Raw genomic sequence first — 12,726 nt, 5'->3', positions numbered from 1 at the left:
AAAAGTCTGAAAATTAAATGAAAAAAGACGGAGATGTAAATCCAGCACCTTAAGCTACGGATGTTGATGATACAGCAGCTGATCATCCCTATCCTGATTGTCTGAACTCCAGTCAAATTGGGTGTCTTAATTAATTATTTCATCACTGGTTACCTTAATGACTGCTTTCAAAAGTATTTCAATTCTTTTTCTTACATTTTTCGAAAAGGTTGAGGATAATCAGCTATGAACTGGTGTGCCAGCAGTTCAGGATGTCTAAAGAAGTCTTGACCAACAAATGTACGATACACAAACATTATCTCTACAGGTGAAAAAATGTCAACACAGCAATATATACAGCTGTGTCGATTAGTCTTTATACCAATACAATCAAAAGGCAGGTAAAAACTATAAAAACTACAGGTATAAAAGCACTATCTACAGGTGAAGAGGATGTTACTGTGACAACAAAAATAAGGCAATTAGTCTTTATACCAATACAATCAAAATGCAGGTAAAAACTATAAAAACTACAGGTATAAAAGCACTATCTACAGGTGAAGAGGATGTTACTGTGACAACAAAAATACAGCCATAAGTCTTTATACCAATACAATCAAAATGCAGCTGCAGGTAAAAACTACAGGTATATGTTACTATGAAAACAAAAAATACAGCCATAAGTCTTTATACCAATACAATAAAAAAATAGGTAAGGATTACAGGTATAAAAGCACAACTTATAAATCATAAAAGTATATGTCTACAAAACTGCCATATCTAGTACAAAAATAGGTGACCAAGCCAGAAAACATCAGCATGTCTATTTAACAGTGGATAATTACAGATACACTAAACTAAGCAAAATAAGATGTAATAAATATACAACATTACACCCATTACCATTCTTAAATGTTATTCTGTCTTCTCAAAAATCTCTGACAACTAACTAGAGCTGTGTTAGTTGTTATATGTAGTAGATTTTTGGGTGAGACTGTAGGTTAAGAATGGTGTAGACTAGACTACAGCAGTGAAGCATTACAAGGACGCCCCAGAAGGCGTGCCGACAGAAACACAGGGTGCGTATGATTACACAGAGTTACCTCTCTTGAGTGTATCCCATTTATTACCTCCCTTCTGTGACTTCCCTCGTGAAGATTGCCTCTTTTTAACTTTGGGTTTACGCGAGGTTTTCTCTTGTTGTGAGAGCGTGTCTGGTAGAACGATCTCGTCGTAAACTCCGCTGGCTCCTGTGGAAGATTTCCCTTGGTAGCTTTCTTTCCTACATAGAGGTTTCGGCGGTATTTCCTGATCAACCGCGGATTCTGGAGCCCTGTCTTCTGCTCCAGTATTGTTGACATTGTCAACAACAGGTCCTGCCAAATCATAGATAAATTTGTCGTCCTTTTTGTAATCTGCCTCACTTAGAAGCTTTACAGGCTCCACTTGCGGCGCCTGGTTCAGATTCTCCTCTACCACAGATGGTGCCTCTGCTTTATCATCATGTGAACATGTCAATTCATTGTCATCCACAGCACATTTTTTGTCTTCTTTTTCAACTGTATATTTTGCCTCATCATCTTTGAATGAACAGTTTGATTCGGTTCCTTGTTCATTAGGTTCTACATCATCATCTCCACAAACAGCCTCATAGAAATTATCATCTTGTGCTCCAATTTCCTCCTCTACGATCTTCAGCTCAGGAAGTGGCTGTTCTGGTTCCTCGTCAACGGGAGATCTGGCGACATTTTTAGCCAATTCATACACAGGAAAGTCAGAATGTGAGGCAAGGTCATACACAATGCCACCATCCTGTGACTGTACAGTGGGAGGTTCGAACTGACCAGTAGATGACCTTGAAATATTATCTTTTGACAGTTGAGGTGGTTGCCACATGTCTGCCATAGGTTTAGAGATATCGTACAGTGACATGGGGGCCTTAACTACATCATACACTGGAGCAGCCCCACCTAACAACCCATTACTACTAGTCTGAAAATCCATACCTGAATCTCCATTTTGACCTTGACCTTGACCCTGGCGCTTTAGCGTGTCAGCTTGGACAGTGGAAAATGCATCCACGTAAAGGTCAGTCTCATCATCAGAGGATTCCATCCTTGGTCTTCTCACCTAAAATGATCAATTAATATAAATGTTACAAAAGATAAAATAAGTTTCATACTGGATAATATAGAATATCACTAGGCATCAGAAGCAGCAGGAATTTACCAATTTCATGGTTAACTTTATAGATATACACACAATGTAGTGTTAAATAGCTCATCCTGGGACACAAACCTGGCATTAAAAATTAGGTTTTGTAAGCTAAGCCATGCAATAAAAGCCTTACAGATAGTATGCTATACCTGGCTAGGTATAATTCTATGATTCTGTGACAGTAGTAATGATCTTAATTTCCTATCAATAAAACCCTCCACTTGTTGTTGGTACAAATTAAAGTACAGGGATGAGTTTGCAGTCAATATTACCAGAGCCGACCAGGACTGGAGGTTAGTTACTAAATGTAGCTACAGAACATCTGGACTACAGTCGTGTCAATTATACAGATAACTGACAATTAACCAGTACAGTACAGGGATCTGTCTCAATGTATGTATACAATTCAGAGGTCAGGCCAAAATAAAAGATAAACATTTCCTGTAATATATTTTACACACAGGAGTCAGGCCAAAATAAAAGATAAATGTTTCCTATAATATTATACACATAGGAGTCGGGCCAAAATAAAAGATAAATGAATCCTATAATATTTTACACACAGGAATAAGGCTAACACAAGGGATACACACTTCCTGTAATATCATATACACAGGAGTCAGGCCAAAATAAAAGATAAACATTTCCTGTAATATCATATACACAGGAGTCAGGCCAAAATAAAAGATAAACATTTCCTGTAATATTATACACATATAAATCAAACCAAAATAAAGGATAAACATTTCCTGTAATATCATACACACAGGAGTCAGGCCAAAATAAAAGATAAACATTTCCTGTAATATTATACACATAGGAGTTGGGACAAAATAAAAGATAAACATTTCCTGTAATATTATACACATAGGAGTCAGCCCAAAATAAAGGATAAACATTTCCTGTAACATTATACATATATAGAAATCAAGCCAAAATAAAGGATAAGCGTTTCCTGTAATATTATACACAACATCTCATAGAATGGTGTCTATAGGGACACAAAGGTCACCTGAGGACAGGTGTCTATAGGGACACACTAACACATGTACAAAGGTTACCTGAGGACAGGTGTCTATAGGGACACACTAACACGAAGGTTATCTGAGGACAGGTCACTATAGGGACACAAAGGTTACCTGAGGACAGGTGACTAGGGACACACCAACACAAAGGTCATCTGAGGACAGGTGACTAGGGACACACCAACACAAAGGTCATCTGAGGACAGGTGACTATTGGGACACACCAACACAAAGGTCATCTGAGGACAGGTGACTAGGGACACACCAACACAAAGGTCATCTGAGGATAGGTGACTAGGGACACACCAACACAAAGGTCATCTGAGGACAGGTGACTAAAGGGACACACCAACACAAAGGTCATCTGAGGACAGGTGACTAGGGACACACCAACACAAAGGTCATCTGAGGACAGGTTACTAAAGGGACACACCAACACAAAGGTCATCTGAGGACAGGTTACTAAAGGGACACACCAACACAAAGGTCATCTGAGGACAGGTCACTATAGGGACACACTAACACAAAGGTCATCTGAGGACAGGTCACTATAGGGACACACCAACATCAAGGTCATCCGAGGACAGGTGACTATAGGGACACACCAACATCAAAGTCATCTGAGGACAGGTGACATTAGGGACACACCAACACAAAGGCCATCTGAGGACATGTGACATTAGGGACACACCAACACAAAGGTCATCTGAGGATAGGTGACATTAGAGACACACCAACATCAAAGTCATCTGAGGACAGGTCACTATAGGGACACACATTAATGACCAAGGTCATCTGAGGACAGGTGACATTAGGGACACACTTACACAAAGGTCATCTGAGGACATGTGACTATAGGGACACACCAACAACCAAGGTCACACTTGGTAGTTGTTGGGGAATACTGACAGCCAATGTCACATGAGGATTAGAAAGGAAAGAACAGAAATATTACATGTGACCATTTTCAATAGCTGTTTTTTTTATTTATTTAACAGATATGGAGATAAAGGGTACATACATAATAATAGATCCCAATCACTAAACTCACCTGTATACCTGTAATCAGATTTCACCTGTACATACCTGTATATCAAAATGATATGATCTATACACTTTCCTGAACAGCAGCAGATACAGTATACATCCTTCTTATCTGTCAATGAACTCTCGTTTGGTTTAAACATCCCCAGGTTTAATAGTCTAACACTTACTTGGTTGAAACATCCCCAGGTTTAATAGTCTAACTCTCGTTTGGTTTAAACATCCCCAGGTTTAATAGTCTAACACTTACTTGGTTGAAACATCCCCAGGTTTAATAATCTAACTCTCATTTGGTTTAATCATCCCCAGGTTTAATAAACTAACTCTCGTTTGGTTTAAACATCCCCAGGTTTAATAATCTAACTCTCATTTGGTTTAATCATCCCCAGGTTTAATAAACTAACTCTCGTTTGGTTTAATCATCCCCAGGTTTAATAATCTAACTCTCGTTTGGTTTAATCATCCCCAGGTTTAATAATCTAACTCTCGTTTGGTTTAAACATCCCCAGGTTTAATAGTCTAACACTTACTTGGTTGAAACATCCCCAGGTTTAATAGTCTAACTTTCGTTTGGTTTAATCATCCCCAGGTTTAATAACCTAACTCTCGTTTGGTTTAAACATCCCCAGGTTTAATAGTCTAACACTTACTTGGTTTAAACATCCCCAGGTTTAATAATCTAACTCTCGTTTGGTTTAATCATCCCCAGGTTTAATAATCTAACTCTCGTTTGGTTTAAACATCCCCAGGTTTAATAGTCTAACACTTACTTGGTTGAAACATCCCCAGGTTTAATAATCTAACTCTCGTTTGGTTTAAACATCCCCAGGTTTAATAAACTAACTCTCGTTTGGTTTAAACATCCCCAGGTTTAATAGTCTAACACTTACTTGGTTGAAACATCCCCAGGTTTAATAAACTAACTCTTGTTTGGTTTAAACATCCCCAGGTTTAATAATCTAACTCTCGTTTGGTTTAATCATCCCCAGGTTTAATAAACTAACTCTCGTTTGGTTTAAACATCCCCAGGTTTAATAGTCTAACACTTACTTGGTTGAAACATCCCCAGGTTTAATAATCTAACTCTCGTTTGGTTTAAACATCCCCAGGTTTAATAGTCTAACACTTACTTGGTTTAAACATCCCCAGGTTTAATAAACTAACTCTTGTTTGGTTTAATCATCCCCAGGTTTAATAGTCTAACACTTACTTGGTTTAAACATCCCCAGGTTTAATAGTCTAACACTTACTTGGTTTAAACATCCCCAGGTTTAATAACCTAACTCTCGTTTGGTTTAATCATCCCCAGGTTTAATAATCTAACTCTCGTTTGGTTTAAACATCCCCAGGTTTAATAACCTAACTCTCGTTTGGTTTAATCATCCCCAGGTTTAATAATCTAACTCTTGTTTGGTTTAAACATCCCCAGGTTCAATAATCTAACTCTCGTTTGGTTTAATCATCCCCAGGTTTAATAAACTAACTCTCGTTTGGTTTAAACATCCCCAGGTTTAATAATCTATCATCTAAAAATGCAGTTTCTCTTCTGGTACTGGTAAATACCCCAATTATTTGATAGTCACAAATTCTCAGAAGTATTTTCAAAAGTTGTAAAATATGTTTTATACATTTAACTTGATTACATTTCTATAATACATATCATAATTTAGTGACTGTGTATCTTTATAATACACTGTACATTGCTATCATATATATAGTTTTAATTTTCTAATGTAAACTTTATTTTACAACAATTGCCAAACAACTTATTTCAATCACGCTTGTTGGCCCGAATGGAAGTGTGCAAGGGGTCTTACTGTCGGAGGAAACCGGAGTACTTGGGGAAAACTTGCATGGTCAAGCAAGTGACCCCATATCTTTTCATGTCCGATCGGGGAATCGACCTCAAGCCACCTAGGTTTATAATTTTCTGAATACAGATAGTTCCAGTAAATATTTCAAATAAATCTATTTCATATCAGAATAAAACAATGGCAGAGTGAGTTTTACATGAGATAAGTTGTTAAGTTTAATCATGTTTATTGAAATGATGTAGAGAAATGGCTTAATTGGAAAGATTGTAGGGAAAATTATAACTCCGAGTATATACTGCGGAAACTTACCACGTACAGAATGTAAAGAAAACAATAATGGCAGGTGTATCTCCTATATACTTTGATTGTTGGGACAAGGCCAGAGAAATACAACCTGACATCATTTATTATAAAATATCAGTATCAGGTCCAAAATTCAAGGGTCGTTAATCAATATCTCATCAAAACCTTAAACTAGAGACAGGCTTCATATATGTTAGCATATACAACAAAGGCTACAGAAATGGAGGCCAGACCTTTGGTGCCTCCTGTACAACAGACAATTCAAACGTGATATTGGATCAGGGCAGGGATGATGTGTTAGGGGCAGATACAAATTTAATTATAATGATGCTGACATATATAGCAACCCCTTATATGTCATCTTTGTATAAGCATCAACTTTTTAGTTTGACACAGAAATGTTTAATTTTATTTGAAAGAAAAGATAATTCCATGTATGTTATATGTATACATCAAAATGTTAAAATTTGCAGAGTCCAGTACATATATGGAAAAATAATAGAATTGGAAACATTCCGATTTCTCCCATTTTGATGACATCGTAATAGATAATCAGCCATTATTGATGACGTCATATTGTGTTAACATGTAGACCTACTAAAGTAGTAAAACTAATTTTAGGTGTACATGTCTGAAGATTTAAAATATATGAGCTCATGCCTTACTCAATCAAGTGTGTTACCAGTTTTATAAGTTGTCCCCAGCTGTGGTCAAATTAAGTGTGAGAAAATGATAAAAGTATTAAACAAAAACATTTACTAAACTACATACTGATGATAGCATGTACTGTCATCACATTGTTTTATCTTGCACTGGTATTTATTAAGCCTTCTATCAGGCTTTTTAGTTATCGACTGAACAAAAACAAAAATTTATGTAACTGCATGATTCCTGTTCTTATATATGTTAATATAATCATTTGTAATTTACTTGAGTCTTGATAAAGGGGGCAGCTTGCCTGAAAATTTGTCTGTACTGTCTTTATTACTTTCATTGATCATATATATATATATTAGGTAATTTACTGTCAGGATCCGATTCTCCCAGATATAAAAGGTATGGCCACATACATATATGTACATAGATCTGTCTGTATTAACAGAGAAAACACACATGGGCATGTGACCCCCTCACTGCTCCCAGTTTGATCAGGGAAAGAAACCCTGCTGCCTGGGTGAAAGACGAGTGCTTTACCACTGCGCCAACCAACCATCCCAACTCTTAACTAATTGTTTACCATCACTGACATTGGATTAAAACTGATACAGCTCCTTACAATAGATCTCAAGGCCTACGATTGCGTGAGGTTTTACTGATAAACATTCACTCTACACCACAGTCGGAGGAGGCCTGTATGTAAACCGAGAGGACTTGGTGTCTGTTCTAAATTATCACTAACATCAAACTCTATTGCCAAGATGTTTTGTGAAACTTCCGGATCTATTTAAAACCTATTCGAATATTTAAATGACTTTGAAATATATTTAAAATCTAACAGAATGTTTGAATTACATAATACCCAAAAAAACTATAGGATATGAAGTTTTAGGTGGCCCTTTACCTTGAAAGAGTGATTCATCTGTCTAATTTGATGAAATTTTATCCATTGTTGAAAATGAATGAGAGAGGTTGAGTTTTACACTGTGTTGTGACTGTCTGGTTACCTGAGTTTACACTGTGTTGTGACTGTCTGGTTACCTGAGTTTACACTGTGTTGTGACTATCTGGTTACCTGAGTTTTACACTGTGTTGTGACTATCTGGTTACCTGAGTTTACACTGTGTTGTGACTATCTGGTTACCTGAGTTTTACACTGTGTTGTGACTGTCTGGTTACCTGAGTTTACACTGTGTTGTGACTGTCTGGTTACCTGAGTTTACACTGTGTTGTGACTGTCTGGTTACCTGAGTTTACACTGTTTTGTGACTGTCTGGTTACCTGAGTTTACACTGTGTTGTAACTATCTGGTTACCTGAGTTTACACTGTGTTGTGACTGTCTGGTTACCTTCAGTTTTACACTGTGTTGCAACTATCTGGTTACCTGAGTTTAATACACTGTGTTGTGACTATCTGGTTACCTGAGTTTACTCTGTTTTGTGACTGTCTGGTAACCTGAGTTTTACACTGTGTTGTGATTATCTGGTTACAATAATTCATCATTGTGCTAATTTTGTGAATTCGGTCATGCGCTAAAATTTGAGAGCTCCAAATTTAATACCTTTATAGTACCATAAAAAATTTGCGCAGATCTTTTGTACTGAAATAAAGTTTAAAGTTGAGGGTGCACAAATTATACAGGTAGAGATGTTTTCAATTTTTTTTTTTCAGAAAAAGAGATCGTCAATTCTCAATGTCAGTCATCTTGGAAAAAGACGAAATTCCCATTAGGAACTTAAAGATTAATAAGCATGCACACAGCAATTTATTCTTCCAATGTTAAATATGTCAGATAATAAAGTGATATATAGTGGTATACATTTTGATTTTGTATTATTAATGTCCTATCAACAACTAAGGTTATTTAAGCAGCCTGGTGTAAAGAATTTGATGGTGTAATGTTGTGGTGTGATGAATATGAGTTAAAGTGAAGTGATAATGGACAGGATATTGTATTAAGTTGGTTAACCCTGTAAAATCTTATGTAACACAACACTTCACCTTAATTCAGTAACATCATTGTTTATTGACTGGTATAGTGAAGCCACTTATATCGAGTATGAATTCAGTAGTCCATTTCCTGTACACTGACTCTACTAGTATAATCAGGATATATATAAGTACCACTAAAAACAAACGATGACAATTAGATTCTGGATTTACAATACTGATCGACCTCTGGACCAGAATAGGGACATAGTGACAACAATAACAGAGAATATCAAAATGGATAAAAAAAAGATAAAAATGATGGGAGAAATGGATATAAATGGAGACTCTTGAAAAAGTACAAGGAGAATAAGACCAGGTGTTCCAGGAGAGTAGGCGTCGTCTTCTTCATCGACGACACCTGTCAGGTAAATCTAACTCAAATCCACCTGTCAGGTAAATCTAACTCATATCCACCTGTCAGGTAAATCTAACTCAAATCCATCTGTCAGGTAAATCTAGCTCAAATCCACCTGTCAGGTAAACCTTGCTCAAATCCACCTGTCAGGTAAATCTAACTCAAATACACTTGTCAGGTAAACCTAGCTCAAATCCACCTGTCCGGTAAATCTAGCTCAAATCCACCTGTCAGGTAAATCTAGCTCAAATCCACCTGTCAGGTAACCCTAGCTCAAATCCACCTGTCGAGTAAATCTAGCTCAAATCCACCTGTCGGGTAAATATAGCTCAAATCCACCTGTCGGGTAAATCTAGCTCAAATCTACCTGTCGGGTAAACCTAGCTCAAATCCACCTGTCGGGTAAACCTAGCTCAAATCCACCTGTCGGGTAAATCTAGCTCAAATCCACCTGTCCGGTAAATCTAGCTCAAATCCACCTGTCAGGTAAATCTAGCTCAAATCCACCTGTCAGGTAAATCTAACTCAAATCTACCTGTCAGGTAAACCTCGCTCAAATCCACCTGTCGGGTAAACCTAGCTCAAATCCACCTGTCAGGTAAATCTAGCTCAAATCCACCTGTCAGGTAAACTAGCTCAAATCCACCTGTCCGGTAAATCTAGCTCAAATCCACCTGTCAGGTAAATCTAGCTCAAATCCACCTGTCAGGTAAATCTACCTCAAATCCACCTGTCAGGTAAATCTACCTCAAATCCAAGGTAAACCTACCTCAAATCCATCTGTCAGGTAAATCTAGCTCAAATCTACCTGTCAAGTAAATCTAGCTCAAATCCTATCAATAACTGTAACCTCCACATATTCTAATATCCACAATCTATAAACATAACAAAATGTATTAAATGACACTTCATCTATAATTAGAGCTCTTTTGACATGTGTCATCCAATGCTAAGTGTCTTAATGTTTAAAATTGTCAAACAAATTCTCCTTAAATCAATAGCGTAGTTATAGAATGGTATCCCTATATACAGATAAAATCATTGTCAGTTATAATTATAGTGAACATACACCGTACTGGTCATTATTTTCTGATGGAGGTGATAGGTTTAGTTTGGTTTATTTTGTTTATCATCCTATTAACAGCCAGGGTCATTTAAGGACGTGCCAGGTTTTGGAGGTGGAGGAAAGCCAGAGTATCCAGAGAAAAATCACCGTCCCACGGTCAGTACCAGGCAACTGCCCCATGTGGGTTTCCAACTTGTAACCCAGAGGTGGAGGGCTAGTGATAAAGTGTCAGAACACCTTAACCACTCGGCTACCACAGCCGCTGATGGAGGTGACAGAGTGTAGTGACTAAAACGTCACATTAAAAAACAAGCATTCTGAGAGTATTGCTAAAGCAATGTCACCTAGTAACAGTGACCTTGACCTTGACCCTGAAACCCCTAAACTCAAATTGATCTCAGACTGAAGTTACATACCCTTTCACCATTATACCTTGAATCATGGCTGAGAAAAGTGCAAAAATTAGAGTGGACGGACTAAAGGACAGACAGAAGGACGGGGAGGAAACCTATAGTCCCCCCATTTTCACCATTAGGGGACTAAGAAGTAGATGACCACGGGCATAGACGGTCATCTGACTACACGGCATAGACGGTCATCTGACTAAAAAAACAGTGTTTAATATATAGTTTGTACTTATGATATAGTTTGAGCTGAATCCCACAAGTGGAACATGAGAAGAAGTTTGGAATGTGAAAAGTTTACAGACAGCAGTGCCCAGCTGAAATATGATGGCTATTAGGTCATCCTCACTCTTCGGGTCAGATGTCTTAAACAATTATTTGTGATATATACTAAAGTCCAATCACTTCCTCAATGTTATCCCATACAACAGAAAGTAAAGAAAGCACATGGCTGCGATGATCACCCCATATCACCAGTAATGTCTGCAGTATATCATATCACACCTGTCTGGATACAGAGAAACACTGGTATGGAGAGGAACTGTATGCACACCTGTACATGTCTATACAGTTACACAACACTGCAGTAACCTAAAGCACTTTATATCCTCAGTCCTTTAAATGCCAACAATGCCAGGAAAAGAACATGTTTTCATTTAAATAATAGATATTTATAATGTAAACACCTGTGGTGTTGATGTAAAACGGAGAAGTACACTTTTCATTTATATAACTGATGGTATCAATGCAAATTTAAAGCCACTTCAGCCAAATCAACGTAAAATTATCTGAAAGTCTCTCTATATGAAAATTCTAGGAATAAAATTACCCCTGGCTTTTCTACTTTGAAATACCTAATTTCTTTAAATATGAATGCTATTGATCTCTTTATAAAGTACTTAGTTTGTACCAAGCTATATTTCCAATTGCAATTGTGAGATAAATTTGCAGTCACAATATATAGTTTACAGGTACCATCATATTATCGTATTATCGTATTATGCAGTCCTAAACATGGTTGACTGAACTCAATAATTCCAAGTGTAATTATAAGCACACTGGTCCTTTGTCATGTACAACTACGTCCACCTAATAGTGTCCCAAATAAGTTTTTGACAGGCAGGTATCTGTGCTCATGCTTTTGAAACCAGAGGAGTAAAATCATATTTTGGCTGACACTGTTGTGTATTTTTTTTTCATTCAAACAAATCATGGGTATCTTATTTAAGGAGCATGTACACTCATAACAATGAAGTTGTGTACCATAACAATAATGTGTAACTTACACCCTAAAAATGACCTTAAAGAGGCTGAAAAATGGTATACCAGTGTATGGTAACCTAAAAATTGAGGAGGTAATTAGTACTCATTCATACACATTTTGAGTGCCAGTGGCCATTGGCAAATTTTAATGTGCATTTAACATGTGTATACAGCTTAACTGGAGCACTGGTCTAAGATCAATAATACTTCAAATTCTTAATTCAGATACTCAACTCAAGCATTAATATTGTGTGACATGATAATTAACAATGAAATGAAATATTTCCTCATTGATAAAATTTAAGGGCTCTACATGTTTTCGTTTTTTTTTTTCCATTTCTCTGATTGTACTGTATTACAGTAAACAGAAGGTCTGGATACGCTCTAGATCTATACAGCTGTGTATACAGTGCTGTGCAGTACAGGAGCTGAGCAAATGTTACTTTAGTAAATCTCAAAGACCCTGCCTAACTCAAAGTTAAAATTCCATATCAACAGTAAAAATTCTATATACAACATACATGTACTTGCATTAGATACCTTGATGCTCAAGATATCTTTTTCACAACCCCTTTGACTTTGAAACAGCGAGGTCTTGCTACACTT

General features: G+C 37.0%; 1 protein-coding gene across 1 annotated transcript in view; it reads right to left on the bottom strand.

The window, feature by feature from the left end:
* Positions 1 to 12,726, bottom strand: part of LOC117344911 (rho guanine nucleotide exchange factor 10-like) — a 68,050-nt gene that overhangs the window by 51,615 nt on the left and 3,709 nt on the right. Inside the window, exon 3 of the mRNA XM_033907794.1 lies at positions 1,083 to 2,109. Within this exon, the coding sequence (XP_033763685.1) occupies positions 1,083 to 2,109 (1,027 nt within the window). The remainder of the gene's footprint in view (positions 1 to 1,082; positions 2,110 to 12,726) is intronic.

This window comes from Pecten maximus, chromosome 16 (genome assembly GCF_902652985.1).
Source record: "Pecten maximus chromosome 16, xPecMax1.1, whole genome shotgun sequence".
Lineage (NCBI taxonomy): Eukaryota > Metazoa > Mollusca > Bivalvia > Pectinida > Pectinidae > Pecten > Pecten maximus.
Note: the sequence above shows the minus strand (reverse complement) of the source record. Positions and strands in the feature narration are given on the sequence as shown.